Source organism: Sminthopsis crassicaudata, chromosome 3 (assembly GCF_048593235.1).
Source record: "Sminthopsis crassicaudata isolate SCR6 chromosome 3, ASM4859323v1, whole genome shotgun sequence".
NCBI lineage: Eukaryota > Metazoa > Chordata > Mammalia > Dasyuromorphia > Dasyuridae > Sminthopsis > Sminthopsis crassicaudata.
Window position 1 is genome coordinate 508,996,538 of NC_133619.1, and position 21,749 is coordinate 509,018,286.

Consider the following 21,749-nt stretch of genomic DNA (forward strand, 5'->3'; position numbering starts at 1 on the left):
TATCTGTCTCCTTGGTTTCAAGAGCTCTTGCCGCTAGTCCTTTGTCTCTTCCAGCTTCTGCCTCTAGCTCCCTCTGAATCCAAAGCATCCAACCAGCACAAAGGTGGAAGTTGGAATGAATCTGACTCGGCCTCTGAAAGAGTGGGCTTGTGGGCTTCTATGTCTGGCCCTGAGAGCTTCTTGCTTATATGCTGTGCACTGAGTATACTCCAATCATTACATCACTAGGAAACCATTATTTGTTGTAGGATTAAATCAATGCTGATTTAACTATTGTCTCCTCAATTCCACTTAGTACCTTGTTTCAAGTTCTGGCCCATAACATCTCCTTGTAGGATCAGATCAATCATTCTGAATTGTGCTAAATTAGATAATTATTGTCTCTATCAATTCCACTGTCTTAGTACCTTGTAAGAATCATAATATGAACTGATATAAATATAAACATGAAAAATAAGGAATAAATTTTTACTTAAAACTTTTAAGTAAAATCAAAGAAGTAGGTTTATTCTGTGTTCCTTTTCAAGCCCATTTAAAGTTCTGCTGCCTTTGACTTTGTTTTCTCTTTCTGAATTAAAAATCAATGTGAATGCAGTTCTGGCTCTACAGGCTTCACTTTGGAACTTGTATATTTTAAGCACTTAGTTTTATGTTCTGTGAAACTATTCCCTTTGCCAAGCAGCAGCCCAGAATTCCTCACCCCCAACACTCCAGGACTGGCATAACTTAGATTAAAAATTATTAAATGTTTTTTATGCTGGTAAAATGCTTTTTAATTATTTGAGATTTTTGCTTATAAGATCCAAACTGCAAATGCATAAGAAAAGCCCTTTACCATTTTCCCCTTAAACACATTAGTCAGGTACTATTGACACATACACATTTCTTAGAAGATTTTCCTACTTACAGAGTACTTTTATCACAATAGGTCTACCAGATGAATAGTGTGATGTTTTTATTCCCATTTTGCAGGAAAGCAAACTGGCAAAGAGAGGGCAAGTGCCATGCTCAGAGCTGCCTGGTGGAGCCAGGTGTATTTGTATACATCCTAGGCTCTTCGCCAATGCCATGTTCTGTGCTTATTTGGCAGAGCACTGGTGAGTGAGACTTGGAGACATTCAGACAGCATCCCTCAGGCTGCTATTGTTTTCCCTTTCTTCTCTCCACAGAGGTCCGGATTGCTGCAGTGGAGGCTCTCTGCATGCTGGCTCAGTCTTCACCATCTTTTGCAGAGAAGTGCCTTGATTTTTTGGTGGATATGTTCAATGATGAAATTGAAGAGGTGCGCCTCCAGTCAATACACACCATGAGAAAGATCTCTAATAATATTACCCTTCGAGAGGATCAGCTTGATACTGTGCTGGCTGTCTTGGAGGTGAGTATGGTACTTTCTCCAATGCAGAGATTATCTCTTCCAGGGTTTAACTTCAACCAGCAGTAACTGTTCTCCCTTCTATTGGTCTCATTGGGCTTCCAAAGTAGGGACTTTGGATTTTTCAATTATTTATTAATTAATCCAGATCTTTATTGTTGTGGTGCCTGCAGCTGTGCACATGCTGGCCATCTTAGAAGAAACAGAAATAAATAAGAGACTTGCTCTCCAGTAATATGTGGTTTAGTAGAAGACATAATTAGAAAAATCTTTATTTCGAGGTAAATAAAAGTGTAGTAAGAGAGCTATAAACACTTTCCCCCCATTTGATCTTTTTAACAAAATATTTATCTCCTCTAAATCTTTCTTTAGCACAAAGTTCTTCACCTGAATTCCGTAGGACTCAAGAGGGGTATGAACTTAGATGGGAGAAAAAAAATCACACTTTTATTTCACTACAGTTTGTTTCCTTTTGTAACCCTATACTGTTAGGTTCTTACTAAAGTGCTAATGAAATAATGAGATATTAGGTTCTTACTAAGTGCTAAGTCGGTACTTAACAATTCTCTAGTTCTGGCCTTTACTGAGAGTTTTACTTGTGAATTCCTGGGGAAGAGCTTGCATGCTCAGGAGGAGCAAGTTCATTGGTTGAAGTAATTTTTCCCAGAAGCCCTTGCATTATCCCACGCCCATTCTCTGGGAGGATAAAAGAGGACAGCTCTGGAGGAAAGGGAGAGTTTTTTCTGGACGAGACTTGAGGCTGCTCTCTGCAGGAAGGGAAATCGGCTCTCTATAGGAAGAAGAATCTGTCCGAGAGATTTGAGTTGACACAGCAGATCTCCTCCCAGAGAGTGATCGGCAGCTTCTGGAGACAACAGCATGTTACACTATACATTTTAGTTTATGCCTTTTTAAAAACATGATTCTGAAAGAGGGTCCCTAGGCTTCTTCAGACTGATTGCCTAAGGGGTCCATACCCAGAAGAAAGAGCCTCTGTTCTGGTGATGACTCTGAACCACAGGCCTTCCCCACCACAAAGGTCTCCAACTTAAGCATTGGAGAGGTTGTAGATCTATGTTCTGCTGTTTGTAACAAAATTGGCAACTATTTTCTGACCATAAGAACTCATAAAATTGGCTTTTGAGGGGTAGTGCGGCTCTGAGGATAGACACCCAAGTGCTATCCCAGAATGTGGTCTGGCCCCTCCCCTAACAAGTATCTCTGGAACAGCATACTTGGAGACCTCTGAGAGGAGGAGCCCACTCATCTCCATATCTCGTGGAGGGAGTTGTGAGGGAATTGGTCATTATACAAAACCTAAATTGACTTCTCTGCTACTTGGAACCATTGCTTTTAGTTTTTTCCTGTAGAGCTAAGCAGAGTGCGCCTAATGTCCCTCACCCTTGCACCCCTCATGTGGTAGTCCTTCAGACACTTAAAGGCAAGTCTCACTAACCCTCAGTCTACAACTTTCTGCATCTTGAACCCTTCAGCTTGAGATCCTTTTCAATTGATTTAAGGGAACATAGTCCTCCAGACATGCTATAATTAGGTCCAGGGAGAGCAGGATCATTCCCCTCCCTATCCTTGGTTGCCCACTTGCTCTATATATAAGCTTAACTTCACTGCCATTTCACACTCTTGTGTCATTTAATTTGTAGTTCATAAAGACCCTGTTGTTATGGATCTTTTTTTCAAATTGACTACTATCTGGCATTGTCTTTTTTGTCTTAAATCTGATTTCCCAAATTTCATAGGGAAAACTTTAATCCCTATTAGATTTTATCTTAATTAGCTTCACCCCAGCCTGCCATTTGGATGTTATAAATTTCCATCATAATAATCATAATGATACTCTCTTAGTCATAGCATCACTTAGAGAATTCATATTTGTATTATTTCACAAATATATTTCCTTCTAGTTTAGAATGAGCTAGGGGTCTGGTAATGGCTTAGAGGACTCATGACACTGATTTATCTTTATTCAAGAAATGTTTTTTAAATGTCGGTTCTGTGTAAGACACTGCTTAGTTGGAGTAATATAAAAATGAACTACAAATGCACAGCAGAATTTCAACTAGAGAAATAAGTAAATTGGGGAAAGGCTTAACTTTTTGCTTGGGGAACCCAGGAAAGCTTCTTAGAGGAGGTGGCACCTCAATTGGTCTTTGAAATAAGAAATTTCAGAAGCAGATGGGCAGGGAGTTTCCATCAGATTTAGGGAATAGTCTTCATAAATGAATGGAGATGATAAATGTGGAAACATATTTAGAAAAATTTCACATTTAACCCATATTTAATTACTTGCAGTCTAGGTGAGGGACAAAATGGGGGAGGGAGGGAGAAAAAATATGGACAGAAGGTTTTGCAAGGGTGAATGTGGAGAATTTTTTTTGCATGTGTTTTGAAAACATACTTTTGCATGTGTTTTGAAAAATAAAAAGCTAGGGAGCAATAAATTGGGAAAGCATTTTTACATTCAAAGGTTCTGATAAAGGCCTCATTTCTAAAACATATAGAGAATTGACTCAAATTTATAAGAATTCAAGCCATTCTCCAATCGATAAATGGTCAAAGGATATGAACAGACAATTTTAGATAAAGAAATTGAAACTTCCTAGTCATGAAAAAATGCTCTAAATCACTATTGATCTGAAAAATGCAAATTAAGACAACTCTGAGATACCACTACACTTAACCTCTCAGATTGGCTAAGGTGACAGGAAAAGATAATGGCAAATGTTAGAGGGGATGTGGGAAAACTGGGACACTGATACATTGTTGGTGGAATTGTGAACAAATCCAACCATTCTGAAGAGCAATATGGAACTATGCTCAAAAAGCTATCAAACTGTTCATACTCTTTGACCCAGCAGTATTTCTACTGGGCTTATGTCCCAAAGAGATTTTAAAAGAGGGAAAGAGACCCACATGTGCAAAAATGTTTGTGGCAGCACTTTTTGTAGGGGCAAGAAACTGGAAACTGAATGGATGCCCATCAATTGGAGAATGGCTGAATAAATTATGATATATGAATGCTATGGAATATTATTGTTCTGTAAGAAACAATTACTAGGATGATTTCAGAAAGGCCTGGAGAGACTTATAAGAACTTTTGCTAAGTGAAACGAGCAGAGTCAGGAGATTATTGTATATGACAACAACAAAATTATCCCATGATCAAGTCTCTTGGACTTGGCTCTCTTCAACAATGAGATGATTCAAACCAGTTCCAGTTGTTTAGTGATGAAGAGAGTCATATACACCCAGAGAGAGGACTTTTCACTCTTTTTGTTGTTTGCTTGCATTTTATTTTGTTTCACTTTTTCTCTTGTGCAGCACAATAATTATATAAATATGTATGCATATATTAGATGTAACATATATATAAATTTTTTCCCCTGAGGCAGTTGGGGTTAAGTAACTTGCCTAGGATCACACAGCTAAGAAGTGTTCAGTGTTTGAGGTCAGATTTGAACTCAGGTCCTCCTGACTTGAGAGCTAGTGCCCTGTAACACCTAGCTGCCTGATTTAACATACATTTCTACCATGCTTAACATTACTATTTGCCATCTAGGGGAGGGCATGGGGGAAGGGAGGAAAAATTGGAACACAGGGTTTTGCGAGGGCTAATGTTGAAGAATTGTCCACACATATGTTTTGAAAAAGAAAAAGCTTTAATTAAGAAAAGAAAAAGAAAGGGCTATTATTTAAAACAAACAAACAAACAAAAAACCTTGTAGCCCATGGACTGCATATTGTCAGTCCCCTCAAAAAATGGAGATACCAAAGCACACATAGGATAAGATTGAGAAAAATTCTTCATTCCTCCCTCTTTCCCTGCCCTTTTTTTGGTCTTTTTGGATTTTTTAGATTCTATTATTTGCTTATTTTTGACTTGAGAAAATTTATTTCAGTTGCAGATGGGGGAGTCCTCAGAGATGTCCTGTATCAGTTTATTTTTGTTGTTGTTGTTTTTTATTGTCTCTTTAAATTAAAAAACATTTTTTCAATTAATCAAAATTTGCCTTTTCTTGCTCTTTACTGGGAAAAGAACAAAACTTTTGTAACAAATAGGTATAGTCAGGCAAAACAAACTTCCTCATTGGCCAAGAAGAAATGTCTCATTCACTGTCCTAAATCCATTACTTCTCTGTCAATGAGATAGGTAGATAAAATGTTTCATTGTTAGTCCTCTGGAATCATGGTTAATTATTATATTTATCAGATTTCTTAAGTCTTTGAAAGTTGTTCTGATTATAGTTAACATCATGTATATGAGAATATGATGGTTTTTAATTAAGTTTTTATTTAGTCATTATCAGATAATAGCTTCCGTTTTTATAGCATTCTGTCTTAAAAAAAAATTTTTTTCCTCATAGTAGTTGTGTGAATTAGGTATTGTAAGTATTGCTTAATTGTTTTATTGGTATTCCTATATTACAGATTAGGAAACTGGGATGTAGGTGGGTATTAGATGATTTGTACATGACATATGTACATACATATATATATATATACACATACATACATACATAAAACGTTTTGTTTATTGGAGTGTGTGATGTTCGTTTCTCTAAAATATAATTGTTCTCTTGGGGAGCTTCTGGAGGTAGCGTTGGCTTTAGTTCAGTTCAATAATCCAAAATGCAGCCAGGAGTTAAAGTCCTTTACTGTCTGTTTCCAAATCTTATCTCCAGATTCTTTATTTTCTCCTTCAAGTCTTGTCTCCTTCACTTGGGGCTTGGCTAGCTTTCTTAGAGGCCTCTCTCTCTCTCTTTGGTTCTCTGATGAGCTCTTGTCCGAGTGTCTCCAGCCAGCACAAACGTCAAAGTTGGAATGAAATCTTACTCCACCTCCAAAAGTGTGGGATTGTGGGTTTCCCACAAGTCAATCCTAGTTGTGAATCTCCCAAAGCCCTCTCCTCCAAAGTTCTCCTAATTAGTCCTCTCCTTGGCTCCATTCTGGTTCTGAATCCTGGCTTTTTATATCCTCCCAGAGGCTTGTGGGAGCTCCTGAAAAGTATGCTCTCTTAAAGGTGTGAATCTAATGTGTGGACCAATGAGCGAACTCCTTTAAGGGTTTGAACTCCTTTAAAGGTGTGAACTAAGTGCATTGTAAGAATCCTAACAGGAATGTTTGTGTTTATTGATGATTTATAAATTCATAATTTTAAAAATTAGAGAAGTAACATTTATAATAAGTAAAGCAATTTCACTTTTTTATACTTTTCATTGTTTTAAAAAAATAGGAAAAGTAGACTATAGAACAAGAAACATGTATAGAATGGGAGCTAGGAGTAATTTTGTGAATGGGAAGTTACAGGATTGCATCTCAAATATGTTTTATTGGGGATGTTACCACTACATTGTCAATCCTTTTGCCTGGTTCATTTTTGTTTTATAACAACATCTCACAGTACTTTTGCATGTGATTACATTTGACCTTTGGAACCAGGAGAGCTTTAGTTTCTAATTGCTTCATTTTATTATTAATAGTATATTCATTTAGGTATTTCTGAAGGATTTTTCAGGAGAAGTAGGTGGGGTAGACAAAAGCAGCCCTGGCCTAAAAAACCTGGCTAGTTGAATTCTAATCCCAGCTAATTACCACCATTACTATGTAATTATTAGAAAATGTCACTTCCCCTTAACTGATACCAGTTTTGTTTTCCATTAAATGAGATTGGCCTCTGAGATAATTTCTGAGGTTTCTCCCAATTCTAGCATTGTAATTTTTTTATTTTTTTTTAATTTTTTAATTTTTTTAAGAATGGGGCACCCTATTTTGCCTAGTCTATAAGTGGAAGGGCTACTCATGTGTTTGCTCTACTTCTGTCCTGGTTTAGCTTCTAACTAAAGTAGCCTGGTTTGTCTCCCTGTTCCCAAGGATTTGCCACACTGATACTGTATTTAGTGCTCATTCATCAGAGCCCACTGTAGTGAGAATTCCCAAACTGGAACAATCCTTAGCCTCCTCAAGTAGTAAGAATAGTTTCAGCCCTCATATCTGGTCTATTATATTTTTTTAGATCCCTTCCATCTCTAACTCTGTTTTAGGGTCCTCTTTAGTCTTGACATTTTGTAAATCTCTAAAGTATAGTCATATTAATAAAACCAGATCTTTTTTTAGATCATCATGGTTTAATTATTCTAGATGTTCTGTTTTGCTCTTTTCTGGGTTTTGAAGCCCCTTTTGTCTCAGAAACTTTGCTATTATCGGACCTTTCACACTTCTGGTATAAGTTGGACCAAATGATTTCTGAGATCCCTCTTCAGTGACTATAGGATCATAGATTTAGAGCTGGAAGGGACATGAGAATACTTGTAAACCTAACATATTAAGAAGTTGGATATCCTTTTAGTCTCCTGGCTTAAGAAATACAGCTTGGTACAGTTGGAATTTGCTGGATTTGGAGTCAGAGGACCTGAGTTGAGATTCTACTTCTATCACTTACTGCCTTGCGACCTTGGGAAAGTAACTTAATCTTTGCAAGTAACAATTTTTTCATCTGTAAAATGAGGAGATTGGACTAGAAGGTTCCAAGGTCACTTTGAGCACTAAATAAATGGTCTAATAATACTATTTGGGCATCTTGTTTAACATGAGTATCTTTAACGTTCATCTTTTTAAAAGGATTCCTCACGAGATATTCGAGAGGCTCTTCATGAACTTCTGTGTTATACAAATGTGTCAACCAAAGAAGGGATCCATCTTGCGCTGGTTGAGCTCCTGAAAAATTTAGCTAAGTACCCAACAGATAGAGAATCTATATGGAAGTAAGTCCGTTTTCTTTTTTTTGTTGTTTTGTTTTGTTCCCTTATGATAAAATAATCTGTAGTTTGCCATGTTTATCCAAATAGAGGGTTTTGACTTTTAATACCAAGTCTTAAGTGAAATCTGAATATAATCTAAAATGGGCATTGTATTTTTTTCCCTTCTGTGACTTTTTAAGGTTTGCAAAACACTTTTTTCCCTCCCCCCAGCAACTTTTTGATCTGGTTTGCAAATATTGTAGTCATTTTACAAATGAAAACTGATACACACTAAAATTAGTTAACTTGGTCTAGGTAATATAGTAAGCAGTTCTACAAATATGAAATAAAAGACATCACTTGGGGAGAATTAAGGAAGTCTTCAAGGAAGAACTATAATCTGAATTGATCCTTGAAAGAAAGGAATGATTTGAACAGGCATAGATGGAATGAAATCCATATAAAAAAGTTATAAGTGTAACATGTAAGATTAATTGAAATGACTAAAGAAACAAAGGTTTGAGTTTCTATGCATATTGATTTAGTAAATGATGCATGCCAATTGCATAACAAATTGGACCAGACACTGGCACTGGACCCCGAGTACAGGAGGAGATAGATTTTTTGTGCATTAAAAGAAAACAACAAAATATAAACCAGGATACAAGATTAGATAATCTGACTTATAATTAAAGAAATGATTATTTGCACAGATGTGGTTCCCTGAAATCAGAGAAAGAGGTGTAATTCCGCTTAGTGTTCAAAAGAACAAGGAAACAGTAATTATCCAGTGTTGTATCAGTTTTCAGATAAGATATGTCAATTGCTTGAGAAGTATAATTATGAAAAAATTCCTTACATCAGTCTTAGGATCTGACTGAGTTTCTAGTCAAAATCTAGGTCCTTAGATGTTAAGGATAGAGGTAGTCCAGTTTTCCAGCCACACAAGATTAGGTTTAAACAATGTAATAAAGTATTCTCACAGTTCTCCCAGTTAAATAAAGTTTTCTCACAAGACAGAAATTGGATTAGACTCATAAACTAATAGAAAGGTAATGTCACTAAATCCAGAATTGAATCACAAGATGGAGTCAGTTCCCAAATGGAGAATTCCCTAAATTCTCACACAGTCTAGGAAGCTGTACAGGGCAGAATGGGGAATAGTAAGAAGCTTCTTTTGAATAAAAAGTTGTTAAAGGGAGTAATTGAAGTTGTGGTCAGCTATGGCGCTTATAACCTATTATGTATAGTAAGGAGCTTATAAAGGTTTTTAAGTAGAGAAGAGACATGGTTAGTCCCCTGGGCACTGGGAGGATTGTTTTATCAGCTGAATGAAGGCTAGAATGGAGAGAGTTTAGAATCACAGAGACCAGGAAGAGGCTATTACTATAGATAGTACAGATGAGAGATCATGAGGGCCTTAGTTTAAACAGTGGTAATAAGAGAAGAGAGGAGAGGACAGATTTGAGAATTTTTGATTCCACCAGGTATGATGATGGTTCACAATTTTAGGATTTCGTGCTTCAGATCCTTTCAAATATAAAATATATGGTTTTCCACCTCAAATACTTATATGAGTTTTCTATAAAAGGTCACAAAGGCATTATTTTTTAATTAGCTTTTTAAAATAAAGACATGGTGCTAAAAATTGAAAGAGTATTATATAAAATGTAAACTGGAAGGTTGAAACATAAAAATACCAAGAGAAAATGAGTCAGTGACTTCAAGGTAAGATTTTGTTATCTCGCTTCTAGCTATTTTGCCTATATTCTGGTTTCTACCTAAGCATAGATTATAACTTACATAGGCATTTGATCTAAGTATTTTGGTGAAAATAGTCATGAAACTGAAATTTCTTAAGCATTCTATCACCAAATAATACTTTTGATAATTTCTGTTACTGTTTTCATCTTTTCTCATGAATAAAAACATGGTGTATGAAATAAGATAATAAAGAAGATAATAATAAGCTACATCTGGAATATGAGAGTCAGTTCTAAGTTTCATATTTTATGAGCAATGCTGCCAGATTGGTTATAGAACAATCAGAATCAGGAGAGAATCTTGAAACAATGACATTGATGATTAGGTTGAAGGAGTACCTGAGATGAAACATAATTATGATAAACAATATTTAAACTGTTTTCATTTGGCAGGATGAGGACTAGGCTTATTCTGCTTTATAGAGTTATACATCAGCAAAATGAGCTACTTCAAGAAGTATAGTAGATGCTCCATCTTAGCAAAGGTTGAATGACAATCTATCAAAGATACTGCTTTAGGAAGGATTTAGGTGTGGGTTAATTTAAGTGATTTGTATCTCTGATAGCCTAAAGTGGATAAGAGAGATTGAACCATGGTAATGTTTTCAGATAGATTAAAAATATAATTTAAAGTTCTTATGAATAGGGACAGTATTTTATCCATGGTAGCTTCCATTATTTCTAGGACAGTTTTTTAAAAATTATTATTATTATTATTTATTAAAGGTAATATGTACAGATAATTTTCAACATTCACCCTTGCAAAATCATGTGTTTCAAAATTATTTTTCTTCCCTTCCGCTTACCCCTAGCTGGCAAGTAATCCAACATGTCAAACATGTGCAGTTCTTCTATACATATTTCTACAATTATCATGCCGCACAAGAAAAATCAGATCAAAAAAGGAAAAAAAATGAGAAGGAAAACAAAAAGCAAGCAAACAACAAAAAGTGAAAATACTCTTGTGATCTACACACAGTCCTCATAATTATCTCTCTGGGTGGAGATGGCTTTCTTCATCACAAGACCATTAGAACTAGGGCAGTTCTTAATACTAGTAGTAGAGGCTGAATGAATGTTTGTTGATTATAATGGATCATTATACATGTATTTTTCAGATGTTTGAAGTTTCTGGGAGGTAGACATCCAACATTGGTACTTCCCCTCGTCCCAGACCTCCTGAGTACACATCCATTCTTTGATACTGCTGAACCTGATATGGATGACCCAGCCTGTATCCTTTGTGCTTAAAGCAGGCACTGCTGATTTTCTTTATATTTCCTCAAATGAGAAAATATTTTTCATCTTCATTCTTATGGGTTACATAGTTTAACAAAAAGTATAATTTGTTCTTAATAATAATGATAGCATGCTTATTACTTTACCATTTTCTTACAATTCTGTAAAGCAGATAGTGCAAATATTAATTTATAAATGAGTAAACTAATGATCCAATAAGATTTAGACTTGCCTATGGTCACATACCTAGTAAGTGTCAGAGTTGGGATTTGAACTTGGGTCTCTTGATATGGGTTTAGTATTTTAGTGTTTATTCTATTTATTACTTTATTAAGGGTAGTAGTGGGGTAAATGTCAAGCATCCACTTAAGTTCGACAAGAGCTGTAGTGGTAATATGCCATCAGTAGAGCAGTGAAAATGGGCTTGCCTTGATGCATCCATAGTATCTGAGTTGGTTTCTCATGGCTACAAGGATGAGTTTATAAGAAGATTGACTGGGGTAAAGGGTGCAGAAAAATGTTAATGAGCTACCACCATCCTGATTCTGCTAATTAGTGCATGTGGGATCCAGCAAATCACTTCACTTAACAGGGCTTCAGGTTCTTCATGTGAAGAATGAAGATGTTAGAGCTAAACATCAGTGTGGACCTGAAATTCTAGAACTGACTGCCCTCATACTGCGTGAGCGTAACTCAGGGAATTTTACATGATGCGATCACAAGGAATATGATGGCCACTTGGGCCTCGACTGTCCTTTGGCTACAGCCCAGAGATGATTTTGGCCTTCCTTCAGAGGATGCCAGAACTTGAGCTTTCTAAAATTACTGACAGGGAAGTCTGGGGGTGTTCAAGCAAAGGCTGGATGGTGACCTCTCAAGGCAGAGAATTTGACCAAAAGACTTTTGTGGTCCTCAGCAGCCTTAGTGTTCTGTCATACTAACTGCAGTGCTTAGATGCAGCACGATATGAGAGGTGAGATCACTGGATTTAGAGGTGGGGGACTTGGGTCCAGCTGGGACTCTGCCATTTAACCAACTGTGTAATTTTTGGCAAATTATTTAACTTCTTTGAATTTTGGCTTCCTTGTACTACTTGCACTCTCAATTGCTTTGAAGAAAGAACTTTTTAAAGTGTTCAAATAGTAATAGAATAAGTCTCAGTTTCCTTAGAGGGCTGGATGACTTGGTCTGAAGGGTTCTTTAAAATATATCTGAAGGGTTCTTTAAAATATATGTATATATATATATATATATATATATATATATATATATATATATATATATATATATATATATATGAGATTTAATTGTTAGTATATATGACTTAATTGTTAGTAAGTTTTTATTATGCCCTTTTATGTAGAATGCCCACCAAGCTTGTCTTTACTTTTCCTTTTTGACATTGAAAGATTTCACTTAACAATCCATGTCAGATATTGCTGTGTTGGTTCTTATCTTCAATGCTGCTGAAACCTGTCCTACCATGCCTGCACTGTTTTCAGATCATACCTTCAGACACTATGCCTACCTCCGTGACAGTCTTTCTCACCTTGTTCCTGCCTTGAGAGTATGCTAAAAATCTCTTTGGGCCAGTTTTGGGTTCTTTGGTTTTTCTTTTAAATAAATAGGAAAAAACAAAATCATATTTAGTTTGAGATTTAAACCAGTTTGTTTTTAAAGAAAAAAAATCTTTCCCTTTACTATACTTTTCTTTATTTGATATTATAGAGGGTGAGAAAAAGGTCTGTGTGTTTTGATAGTATTTTAGGCTCTAAATTACATCATGGCTTATTACAGCAAAGACTTCTGATTGTCTTCCTCTGACACTATTCTTTATATCTTGTTTCATATTCAAAGTTTAAAAATAAATCATTCAGATAAAGTGAAAAGTCAAATAAGATATAAAGTGATGATGATAGGGAGAGGAAATGGACCTATGAAATGTGAAGGTAATTAGTAATATCTATTTATGTACGTGAAATTGATTTTGTAATTCTAAGGCATTCCCAGTATACAGACTCTTCTACCCAAGAAGTAAGTGCTTCCGCAGTTACTAGCTTAGATAGTTGTCTGGGTCATTGGGTAGAAAAGTCAGTCACTTTCCCAGGGTCTCATGGCTTGGCTTTAAGGCCAGCTTTCCTTCACATTTTGTGATACATTGTTATCTTTATAAACATCATAATATTAAATGAAAGTCTCCCTAAATCTCCTTTTTACTTCCTTGTATTATGGAAGTGTCTCAGAAGTTCAGCAAAAAACCACAAATTCTTGCTGGTTCCATGTAGCTGGAAAAGCTTGAAGCTGATCCTAGCAATAGACTGTGTCATCCAAAGACTAAATGAGCTAAATTCAGAGAAGCTTGATTGCTAGGTGATGTTTTTTAAGCAACAATTCCTTAAACTGTATCCTAAGACACAGAAAGGCTATTGATGTGAGTCACTACCAAGCCTATAATCCATTTGGGTATTTAGACTTTTTAAAAAAAAACAAAAAACATGTCAATTACTGTAGGAAAAAGTGATCATAATTTTCAAGGCATTTCTTTTAAGGACAAGCCAGATTCTGAGTTTTTTGTTTGTTTTATTAGTTGGTTTATCAAACAAAGCAGGGGAAGGGTTAAGTATTATTAAAAAATAATACTTAACCCTTCCCCTGCTTTGTTTGGTAAAAGAGAATAGTTCCCAGAACTACACGGAAGCAATAGAATATAGTGGAATAAAGAGCAGATTTGGATTTGGCAGACCTAGGTTTGTATCCTAGTTCTTCTATTTGCTACCTCTTATTGGCAGCTAAATTCACCTCTCTAAGCCAGGTTTATTACCTGTAACTATCAGATAATCTCTGAGGTCCTTTCTAGCTTGATCCATGATTCTGTGGATGTTTGTTTGCTTAGTTGCCAGGTAGAAAACTACTATCATCACCTGTTTCCCCAAGTATCACACCACATGAAGACCCTTCCCAGCAATTTCTACAGCAAAGCCTAGAAAGGGTATATAATCTTCAGCACCTTGATCCTCAGGGCACTCAGGAGCTGCTTCAATTTACAATCCGGTAAGGTGATTTTCTTGGAAATTGTGACCTCATTCTTTTAACTGAATAATACATATGGGCTTTTTTTATTTACTGTCAGTCCAGCCAAATGAGAATAGTCAATATTTTTGCCCCAAGTCTTGTACTTTATTAACTCTGAGCTTTCATTGTCACTGTTAACCTGTATCTTAAAAACACTCCTTTTTTTGCCACCTCATTTCTAGAAATCTTTGTTTAAATTCTACTAAGTTTTCAAAGTGCAACTCAAATGGATATTCTTTATGAAGGTTTTGCTGATTTTACCCAAATCAAAAGTGATCTCTTGCTTCATAGAATTCTCTTGGCACCTCATTTGGTTATCTTTGGTGCTCATATTCCATTCATTCTCTCTTTCCTTTTTACATCATTTCCTTTCTCTCTCTCTGTCCCTTTTTCCTTCTCAGTCTCTCCCCCTCTCTCTCTTTCTTTTCCCTATATTTTTCTCACTTTCCCTCTCCCTTTTTCTAGAACTTTTCCCCAACATTTGCCCTTCTCCCTCATTCCTACCTGTATGCTTTATACTTAAGGTAGGCATGTCTGTCTGTGATACTTGGGTAACTTTTCATTCAATGTAAATCAGATGTTTTCGTTTATATATTTTTCCTTTGTAAATTTCTTGAAGATGAAAGATTTTATTCTAAGAGTTATTTATATTTTAACCAAAATAAAATTTTATTGTTAATAGTATTGATAATCATATTATTTATAGTTTACAAAGTGTTTTTGTTTAATCAATCCTAAGAGGTAAATAGTACAGATGAGGATTCAGAAAACTTGCTCCTTTTCTCCCCTTCCTCCTCTTCTTCCCTGCCTTCCTTACTCCCTCCTTTCTTATTTTCCCTACTAGATTAAAAGTTGTTAGAGTATAAGAATCTATAAAATCACAGATATGTTTTTTAAAAAGGGGGACCATATCATAGTGTAGCAGATACCTGATTGATGATTAGTGAAGACATAGAATCCACTAGAAAAAAGTTCATTGCAGTTTTAAACTCCTTGTCAAAGAAATGTTAAATGAAAATGAAAGAAATAGAAATTTATAAAAAATGACATTCAAGGGCCAATCTGATTATCAAAATTTCACAGTTCATGTCAGATTTTGCTTTTGGACAGTAAAACAGTATCTGCCATCTTTTATTACTGGTGTAGAAGGATCACTTCTGCTCTTGCCTTCAAGGATTCCTGGTACTAGGCATTATTTTGTTAATGTAATGGGATTTTAAATTTGATGATTCAGTCTGTTCCTTTTTTAAAAAAAGAATTCTTCTTACTCTACAATTAATCAGATATTTCTGCTCTGCCTGTTATGTGGGGGACCTTGTAAGAGGGGATATACATATAAGCATATAGTTCAATTTTAACCTTCCAAAAGCCTTTACAAAAAAGTATGATATTGGATAGATTACTCATGTGAAGAATTATAGAATTAAAAATTGGGGAGAGAGTAGAAGATGTTAGAAATTTATTAAACACTATGTGCCAAATGATGTAATAGAACTCAGAAAGCATACTGTCAAAACAAATATCAGCTATGAGACCATGTAGTCTGATCTTCTCATTAGCTTTCTCTTTCATAGTTTTTATTATAAAACATATGAATGTTAAAAGTTATTTTAAATAAAAAAAATTTTATTGAACTAATAACAAAAATCTCTCCATGATTCCCTATCTTCTTCCATTTCAGCAATAATTCAATAGGCTCCGTAGAGGACTGTGAGGGATACTAAGTGTAGGTAAACTCATTGCTCTTTTTTTTTTTTTTTTTAATAGTTTTTATTTACCAGATATATGCATGGGTAATTTTACAACATTGACAATTGTCAAACCTTAATTTCTAATTTTCCCCCTCCCCCCCAAAATTGCAGGTTGACCAATACATGTTAAATATGTTAAAAAATAAATTAAATATAATATATGGCAAACAGTTGTTTTGCTGTACAAAAAGAATCGGACTTTGAAATAGTGTACAATTAGCCTGTGAAGGAAATCCAAAATGCAGGGGGACAAAATTAGAGGGAGTTGGAATTCTATGTAGTGGTTCATAGTCATCTCCCAAAGTTCTTTTGCTGGGTGTAGCTGGTTCTGTTCATTACCGCTCTATTGGAACTGATTTGGTTCATCTCATTGTTGAAGAGGGCCATGCCCATCAGAATTGATCATCATATAGTATTGTATACTATATTGATCATCATATACAACAATCTTCTGATCCTGCTCATTTCACTCAGCATCAGTTCATGTAAGTCTCTCCAGGCCTTTCTGAAATCATCCTGTTAATGACAATTTTTTTTATTATTAATTTTATAATTATAATTTTTTGACAGTGCATATGCATGGGTAATTTTTTTGCAGCATTATCCCTTGTACTCACTTCTTTTCCGAATTTTTCCCTTCCTCCCTCCACCCCCTCCCCTAGATGACAGGCAATCCCATACATGTTAAATGTGTTACAGTATATCCTAGATACAATATATGTGTGTAAAACCGAATTTCTTGTTGCGTGGTAAGAATTGGATTCAGAAGGTAAAAGTAACCTGGGAAGAAAGACAAAAATGCAAACAGTTTACACTCAATTCCCAGTGTTTTTTCTCTGGGTGTAGCTGTTTCTGTCCATCATTGTTCAACTGGAACTGAATTAGATCTGTTATGTTGAAGATATCCACTTCCATAGAATACATCCTCATATAGTATTGTTGTTGAAGTTATAATGATCTCCTGGTTCTGCTCATTTCACTCAGCATCAGTTCATGTAAGAATGACCATATTTTTAATGGGAAGTGGCAAGATATTACATCTACTTAATCCTTGCCCTTGTGCGGGACAATATCAACCACAAAAACAGAGACTTTCAACGTAAGAAAAAATAAAGGGGTTTATTACAATCTCAAGAGAAAGGGCATCTCGTATCTGGCAAGCTATTTTGTCAGCAAAGGGAATGCAAAGTAAAAACTGCAAAGCATAAGATCAAATACCTTGCATGCAAAAGACCCTACCCCATCTGGTCTTTTCTCCCATTATTTGGGGGAGTCCAGGATTACATTCTAATATCAGAAATCTAACCCAGAAATAAAAGAATAAATTGTTTTTTAAAAAGAGATACTTAAATGGTAATTAAGAGGTGGTGGTAAACAAGAGGGGCTACAGCTCTGTTTGTTATTATAAAGTCTCATGTTACAATTAAGGTGTAGTTTAAGGCTATATTCCTATGAGAGTGTCTTCACTTGGTTAATTTCACACATCCTGATTACAGAAGCTTCCTTAATAGTCCGTTCTTGAGATTCTTCCATCGGTCCTTTAAGCCTGATGTTCTCAGCCTCCAGACTGAAGTCTTTTTCATATGTAATGTTTGGTAAGATCCTTTCACTCTGTTTCTTCTGGGACTCCCTGAATTGTGAACTCCAAAGGTGTTGCCTGGGCCAGTAGTCCTTGCTTTCCAAAGGCCTTCTTAAAGTAGCAGAGTTCAAAGGAAAGTTTCCACTCATCCCTTACTTTTCAGTTTCCCCATTGATGTTGATGAGAACTAGATAAGGGGTGCCTAAATGACATTAGGTTTAATTGAGGTCTAGTGGCAGGTTCGGGGTACAGGGAGTCAAATAGAGCTCCCCTGCAACCTCTTTGGATTCAGTGCAAGGATACAGAGTTAAATGAGGTCTATTAGCGGTGTAAGAGTCCCCTGTAAAGGAATTTACAGACCCGAAAACCTAGATTGATAAAAGAGGTTTATTATGGGGTTTGGAAGTAAAGTTTAGTTAGTAAAGTTGAGAGTAGAGATAAAGGGCACCAGAACCAGAGTTCCAGTGGACAGAAATCCTTTGACATGGCAGGCGTAAGGATGCCATGTTTGGGACCTCTGCCAAACTCATTGCTGTTAATGAAGTTTAGTCTAATTGGAGAATAAGACATTTCTAGATACTACCAAATTGCATAAAAGAGATGCAGACAGATACTTTGTGAGGTGAAAGAGTGAGGAAGGCCAAAAAAGCCTTCCTAAAGTAGGTAGATTTTGCATAAGGGGGATGAATTCAGTAAGATGAAGAAGATACAAAGAGTATTTGATTCAGAGTGGGTAAATTTAAATAGCTTTCCCCTTGCAACAGAAAGTAATATGGACTACATATCAGAGAGATGTGAGCTAATTTCCCTGATTCCCTACAAAACTAGCCCTGGACTGTGGTGGTCTAGGTAGCTGTGGTGGAGCCCATTGGGGTTAGCATTATCCTCACGTAGAATGATAGAGGACCTCAGCTATGGGTCCTTTGGAGCAAGACAGGTATACATTTTGAGATGCCTTGTGGACTTTTCTTGTGGCATTTGTTTGTTTTTCTTCTCTGAACGACCTTGAAAAATACTTCTATCTGAGGGCATTGGAATACAGTTTTAGTAAAAGGAATATTTATTTAAACTCTTTTGCTCTCCATGGTCCATTGTTCCAGATGCAGGAGAAGAAGCCTAACAGAAAAGGAGGGAATGGGTACTTTAAGAAGGCCTTTGGCAAGCAAGGACTACTGGCCCAGACAACACCTTTGGAGTTCACAATTCAGGGAGTCCCAGAAGAAACAGAGTGAAAGGATCTTACCAATGATTATAAGAAAATTTTTGGAATGATAGAGGGAAAATAAGCTCCTTAGACTTACTGAAAAGACAGCTCAAGGAAGCAGTGAGTTGCAGTATCCATTTTCTTAGGTCCTCTGGAATAAAGATAATGGATTTTGTTCATCCTCTGAGTAAGAGGCAGCATGACATGGTAGGTGGAGAAAGTTTCTTGCTTATATAGTGCATACTGAGTATACACCAGTCATTTCATCACTAGGAAACCATTATTTGTAGTAGGTGTAGATCAATGCTAAATTAGATTTAATCATTGTCTCCTCAATTCCATTCAGTACCTGGTTTCAAGTTCTGGCCCATAACATCTCCACAATTCTTATGTATAAAGCCCAAATTAAGCTAGACCAAAATATATCCTCCCAAATAAAAACCTAATAATGTGTTCTTATATATACCTTCTCTCTTCATGTTGGTAGCAACAGCTATGTATTATAAGCTAGAACCTGCTACAAGGCCTCACCTTAGTGAATAAGTACATCAAGCCTGTTTGGAAAATTGTGCCCTCTGGAATGATCTCAAAATAAGGGAAGCAGTGACCTGAAAACTCAAAAATCTGAGGCTAAATCCCTGCTCTGCCAGGAGTTATGGGTGATGAGTAGCAAGCTACTTACCCTTTCTCCTCTAAAGCAGGGAAGATAATGTTGGTTCTCTGTTCCATAATGTTGTTATAAGCCTTTTGTAAATTGTGTATCTCTTTTCTTTATCAAAGGTCATAAGTTTGAATGATAAACATTTGCACTGCTTAAAGTGAGTTGTCTATTCCAGACTGATTAGATACATATTATGAAAATGCACCTGTGATTAGTGTTATTGCAGTAGAACTGTATTCCTTTTATAGAATCCCTGAGAATCCTGAAAAAGGACCCAAGAAATTCTAGAAGCCATCATAATTTCCCTTGATGAACATTTTAAGTGTCTATTATATTCAGAATACTGTTTTAGGTACTGAGGAGGATCAAAAATAGATGGTCCCTGCTCCCATGGATTTTAGATACTGGCAGGAGTTCATTTCAATGAACATTTATTAAGCACTTTATTATGTGTTCTAAGCATTGTGTTACTTGGTAGAGATACAGAGACATAATGAAACAGTCTCTACCCTCAAGGAGTTAACCTTTTAGGAGCTTGGAAGGAACATAAACAAATACAATATATGTATAGAGTCATTTTGGGGTCTAATGTAAAGGTCAGTTTGTTGCTAATAAAACGTGTTGTAGAAGGCAAAATGAAATGGGAAGGAGGGAGATAAAGATGTTGAAAGGATAGACATAGGTTGGTTAGGTGTGAGAGAGGAGGAAATAGTGGTCAGGATTTCAGTTTTGGTAGCCTGTTATTCAGACTCAAAAGTAGCCATAGGCAGTAAATTGTCATTTTTCACAATAGCAAATATGAATAAAATGCCTAATAAATGAGTGAATTTTAAAGGCCCAAAAATACCAATATTCATTCAACATTTCTTTGTACTAGGTGGTGAAATTTTGTATGTGTGCATATAAGAGATGCCAACATCCTTGAGAAAAAAAAAAAAACAGTCCTCTAAGAATTTAGGATTAAAATGGGACAGAAAGATGTGTATAAAAAACGAGCAGGAGGAGAGTGAGATACATGCAAAGGTGAGGTCCAGGCAAAATTCTGTAATTGTTATTCCCCCAGAAGTGGTGGTCAGGAAGCCTTTATGGGAGAGGTGACACCTGAGATGGGACTTGAAGGCAAGGAGATCTGAAGCCACATATTCTATTCCATATAGGATGAACAAAGAAAGCAGTGGGAGGGGGCAGAATGAAAATGAGGAACTAAGGATAGGATTAAATATAGAGGATGTGAAAGAAAATAGTATGAGGTAAGGCTGGAAAGGCATATTGGAGCAAGATTGTAGAGGGATTTGAATGCCACAATGAGGAATAGGCAATAGGAAGCAATGCTGAAGATTTTTAAATATAGAAGCAGCTAGGTTGTGTTGTGGATAGAGCTCTTGTCCTGGAGACAAGAAGACCTGAGTTCAAATGTGGTCTCAGATATTTATTAGTAATGTGACTCTGGGCAAATCACTCTGCTTCCCTTTCCTCAGAATTAGTGTTATAAAATAAGAGTAACAGTAGCATCTATTCCCTAAAATAGTTGTGAGGATCAAATGAGATAATGTTTGTAAAGGGCTTTTTTTGCAAACTGAGAAGCACTCTATGAATTGTAGGGTTTTTTTCCTCGTACATTTATTTATTTTTGATGCACATTGCTTTATGAATCATTGGGAGAGAAAATCAGAGCAAAAGGGAAAAACCATGGGAGACATAAAAAAGCAGAAAAAAGAAGTAAACATAGTATTTTTGTTTTACATTCAGTCTCCATAGTTTTTTCTGGATGCAGGTGGCATTTTCTGTCCAAAGTCTTTTGGGATTGCTTTGGATCACTGAACTGCTGAGAAGAATCAAGCCTTTCATAGTTGATCATCATATATTCTTGCTTGTGAACAATGGATTCCTAGTTCTGCTTGTTTTGCTTAGCATCAGTTCTTGTAAATCTTTGCAGGCCTTTCTAAAATCAGCTTATTCATTATTTATAGAACATATTTGTAGAACACTAATGTTCCATTATCTTCATATACCACAACTTGTTCAGCCATTCCCCAATTGATGGGCATCCACTCCTTTTCCAATTCTTTGCTACCTTAAAAAGAACTGCTACAAACTGTTTTGCACATGTGGTCCTTTTCCCTCCTTTTTGATTTCCTTGGTATACAGATTCTGTAATGGCACTTCTGGGTCACAGATTTATAGCCCTTTGGTCATAGTTCCACTCTCCAGAATGATTAGATCATTTCACAACTCCACCCAACAATGTATTAGTGTCCCACATTCCCTCCAACATTTGTCATTATCTTTTGCTGTCATCTCAGCCAAATGGTAGTTCTTGTATAAAGGAGTGACAGAGCACCCCATTAAGAAA

At 36.1% G+C, this 21,749-nt stretch overlaps 1 protein-coding gene across 2 annotated transcripts in view; it reads left to right on the forward strand.

Moving 5' to 3' along the window:
- Positions 1-21,749, forward strand: part of INTS4 (integrator complex subunit 4) — a 96,451-nt gene that overhangs the window by 36,497 nt on the left and 38,205 nt on the right. For both annotated transcript variants that reach the window (XM_074303985.1, XM_074303984.1), the window contains 5 exons: positions 1,170-1,375; positions 8,009-8,151; positions 11,009-11,124; positions 12,563-12,696; positions 14,023-14,180. In XM_074303985.1, the coding sequence (XP_074160086.1) occupies positions 1,170-1,375; positions 8,009-8,151; positions 11,009-11,124; positions 12,563-12,696; positions 14,023-14,180 (757 nt within the window). The remainder of the gene's footprint in view (positions 1-1,169; positions 1,376-8,008; positions 8,152-11,008; positions 11,125-12,562; positions 12,697-14,022; positions 14,181-21,749) is intronic.